The sequence below is a fragment of the Propithecus coquereli genome, unplaced genomic scaffold (assembly GCF_000956105.1).
Source record: "Propithecus coquereli isolate 6110/MARCELLA unplaced genomic scaffold, Pcoq_1.0 Scaffold89, whole genome shotgun sequence".
Lineage (NCBI taxonomy): Eukaryota > Metazoa > Chordata > Mammalia > Primates > Indriidae > Propithecus > Propithecus coquereli.
This window is the reverse complement of record NW_012155173.1, coordinates 343,242-347,563: the sequence shown is the minus strand read 5'-3', so window position 1 is coordinate 347,563 and position 4,322 is coordinate 343,242. Positions and strand designations below refer to the sequence as shown.

At 37.1% G+C, this 4,322-nt stretch overlaps 1 protein-coding gene across 1 annotated transcript in view; it reads right to left on the bottom strand.

Moving 5' to 3' along the window:
• The window catches only part of DENND1A (DENN/MADD domain containing 1A), a 567,888-nt gene that overhangs the window by 506,547 nt on the left and 57,019 nt on the right, over positions 1-4,322 (bottom strand). Inside the window, exon 2 of the mRNA XM_012664446.1 lies at positions 3,848-3,918. Coding sequence (XP_012519900.1) covers positions 3,848-3,918 — 71 coding nt within the window. The remainder of the gene's footprint in view (positions 1-3,847; positions 3,919-4,322) is intronic.

Here is a 4,322-nt window from a genome sequence, read left to right as displayed (position 1 = left end):
ATGAAAAGTAATCAATGGAAAAAAGAACCATCCTTAAGGTTTAGTAATATTTCTTTCTGGTCTATCTCACACCTGTCACCTTTTTATTAATATCATTAGGTAAATTTTTAGGTATAATGTGAAGTACCTGATTACTTTATAAAATGTTTTGAGTAGAGGCATAGCATATCGTAGTAAGTCAGCTTTATTTACTTTCCCGCTTTTTGAAAATCATGAATAAGAATCAAATTTAGAGTTTAACTTTTCTGGATATTAATCATCTAACCGAAAACTAAAATCCTTGGTAGATTAAAGACCTAAATGTGAAAGGCAAAACTGTATCTCTCTTAGAAGAAAATATTGGAAAATATCTTTGTATCTTATCTGTAGGATAGGAAAATACTGATAAATTATACTATTGATATATTAACACAAAGAAGTTTTGATCAAAGATGTCATTAAGTGAAAGACAAACCACAGAACAGAAGATACTCACAACACATATAACCAGATAGTTAATAACCATAATATATAAAAAATTTCATATAAACCATGAGGAAAAGGTAGAAAATTCAATTTAAAAAATGAGCAAGGGACTTGAACAAGCACTTTACAAAAGAAGATATTCAAGAGGCCAATAAGCCTATGAAAAGGTGCTCAAGCTTATTAGTCATCAAAAAATGTACAACCATCAGGTTGGCAAAAATCAAATTTAACTGTACTGAGGGCTCATGAAGTTGTAGAGCAATAAGGACTACCAAATACTGCAGGTGGGGGTATAAACTAGCACAGTCAATTTTGAAGAACAGTTTGGCATGACCCAGTATTCAAGTATGTTATATATCCTATGGAAATGTACGTTTACATGCACCAGGATTCATGTATAAGAAAGATCACAGCAGCATTGCTGGTCATAGCCAAAAACTGCAAACAATTTCAAATGCTGTCAACAGTAGAATGAATGAATAAATTCTGATGTAATTCTATAGTATAATACATAGTGATAAAAAAAATGAATGATTGTAACTCCATACAACTTGGAAGACCTGTATAAACATAATCAAGCAAAAAAGCAGCAAAACTACATATAGAATAATTCTACTCCTATAAACAGAAACAGGCACAATGAAATTATGTTTTTCAAGGACATTTACTTATGTAGTAAAACTATGAAGAAAAATGAAGAAATGATTATCATAAAAGTCAGGGTAGTAGTTACCTGTGAAGAAAGGGAGGCAGGGGCCTCTCAAGTGCTGGTCAAACCCACCTCCAACATTTACGGGGCCCAGGCAAGGGTACAAATAGAGACCCACACACCATATGTCTAAATATTTAAGTACGTGAAAGTTATGAACTATTAAATATGTTCTATCCTCCTGTCATGAAGAATATACCTTTATAACTACCCAGAAGGCCAGATTCATATTGAGAATTTTTGCATTCCTTAGAACTCATGCAGAAAAGTAGCAGTGCAGGGAAAACTGGCCACTGGCTCACTGCCTACTGCCCCCTCCCCATCCCGCACTGCAAGGGACCTCACACACAGACATGCAATTAACCTCACCCACAACCTCTATCCCATACCCTACTCCCCATCAACAGCTACATTTAGGGCACCCTTAGGCCTAAGGGTGTATTTACCAGCCACGCAGTTTACCTTCAGGAGGACGGACAGCAGGGAAGAGACCCACACAGGCTCTGGAAACAAACTCAGAGCCATTTGGGCAAGCAATTCTGAAATCTTGGGTACTCAAAGCATGCTCTAGGATAGAAGGGTCAGGCTCCAAGTGGACATGTGTGGTATGTCCCAGAGACTCCTTGCTCTATGGGACGGGGCACTGTCAGAGAAGGGGCACAGCAGAGGCCTCTAATGCACAGGGGGTCCCTCTTGCCGGGACCAGTATTTCCTAGAACCAAGCAACATTGTATTTCTTAACGTGGATAGTAGTAAACACAGCTACTCACTTTATAATTGTTTGTTAAACTGCACATATAAGTTTTATGCAATTTTTTCACAAATAATGGGACAGATACCACATGCCTGCCGATATTATGCAATACGGAGGACACATATCACTTCTGAGGTACTTTGGCCAAAAATCCATAACCTGAATCTAATCATGAAGATGCAATCAGACAGATAAAGATCCATGAAATTTCCATAGAACAACAGACCCAAATTCTTCATGAACATGTCAAAATAGGCAAAGAGAGGCTATAAAATTATTTCAGACTGAAAGAAATTAAATAGATATAAGAACTAAATGTATTGCATGATCCTGGACTGGATTCAGGGGAAACTGCTATAAAGGACACCATTGAAACAATATTGATCAAATTTAAAGGTGGACAATCAACATTATATTAATGTTAAATTTTATGATTTTGATAACTGTATTAGAATTATATAAGAAACGTCCTTATTCTTAAGATATATACCCAGAAGTGTTTAGGGATGAAGAAGGGTCATAATGTCTGCAACTTATTCTTTAACGATTCAGCAAAAATTTTGTGTGTGGGTGGGTGGTAATAAAGCCAATGTGGCAAAATTCCCTTCACAACCCAATGGTTTCCATGCACAATAAAAGGCATAACTTAACTTGGATGTTAACTTTTTATTTCTAGGACAACCATAAACTGTATGTTTCACAGCCTTCATTAGATAATCCAAAAGGTGGAACACAGTTACCCACATTTGCTATTAAGGGAAATCCACTCATGTAACAACTATTGGTGACATTGTGCAAAGTCCTGGTGACATGGAGAGATGTGTACAGTGTGGTCACTGCCCTCAAGAAGGCAACTTATCAGAGAGAAGAGGACGTGAAACAAAAATCCCGGCTATCCCACACATAGCTACCTATATATTCTCTTGGTAAGTTATTTCATCGAAGATTCTATTTTCTCACAGGTATAATGGGAATGTGACTACTACCTTTAAAGGTTGTAGTGTAAGGATTGTCACCACAGGTTTGAGCATGTAGGATAACAGAACAGTACTCAATAAAAGGTAGCTAGGTTTACAATTATTACAATCTAATTAAAATAATGAAATAGAAAATATCCCCAAGGTTGTAAAGCCAATTAACAGCGTAACTACCATTGGAATCCTGATTACTCCAAGTTTTCTAGACCAAGTATATTTACTCTCCCTAAACACCAAATAATATATGCAAGTGTTTGTGTGTGTGGACAAGGAGTCCCTAGCATATCTTTAAACAAAATGCATTACTCTCTTAGGCACCAAGAAAAAGCACACCAGATCATAAGGTTATTTTTCTCATTAACCAAGAAAGATTTTAGGTCAGGAAGTGATATACGCTGTCTGCACAAGATACCCTAACCTTATCGAAGACTCACTTGTCCAGGAATACATATCCAAATTAGTCCAAAAGTTAAGCCAGAGGAGGTGTTTCATTTAACTAATTTCCAACCTCCTTTTATCAGCAAACATAAAATTCACTAAATTAAGTCCATTTCAAGCATCTCCTTCCAGTTTAGTGGCAGAGAATTTCCTTTATATTATTTTGTATCCTATAACCTAACTCTAAGCCTTCCTCATTAGCAAGGTGACAATATTTCACACTAAATTGTTGACTTGCAGGCATCTGTGGAAGATGCAAACCAAGACCCAACAAATACAATAAACAAAGCCATACTTGAAGCCTGTTGTGTTTAAACTCTTAATTCAAACTATTTTATTCTCCATTCTTCCCGGAATGATGTGGGCACAAATTAAAAGGAAAAGGTACTTAAACATACTTAAAGATAAATAACAGTTTCCTCATATTATTCATATTATCCCACGTGCATGGCTATCTCACACAATAAACAAACACACCATATCATAATCAAACATGAAAAGTACCTGAAAGAGTGCCACCTGTCCTAGGATAGGCCACTTCGACATACACTTCAAACGTGGTCTCTGGATTTTGCCTACAAAAGAAACAGATCAGGATTACTGACAAGGAACGAGGCAGCGTGGAACACATGGGCTGCAGTGTAAGGCAGATCTTCTTTAAAATCATTAGCTGCACGACTTAATCGCCGTGCAACTTTGGACAAGTTACTCAACTTCTCTTAGCCACACCTTCCTAGTCTACAAAATGAAAACACCTAGCCAACAGAAGTATTGTAAAACTTAAAGAAAATACACAAAAGGTGCCTAGGCACAACGTCTGGCACATAGTAGGCTAGCCATTACTGCGATTTCACAGAATGTCATGGTTCCGATTTCCACAGCTGGATCTAAAAAGCCAGAGGCAGAATTTCGAGGAAACTCAGATCAAGGCAACACCCTGAAGCCCTCTCCCCCATGTTCCAGGATAAAACACTCATAT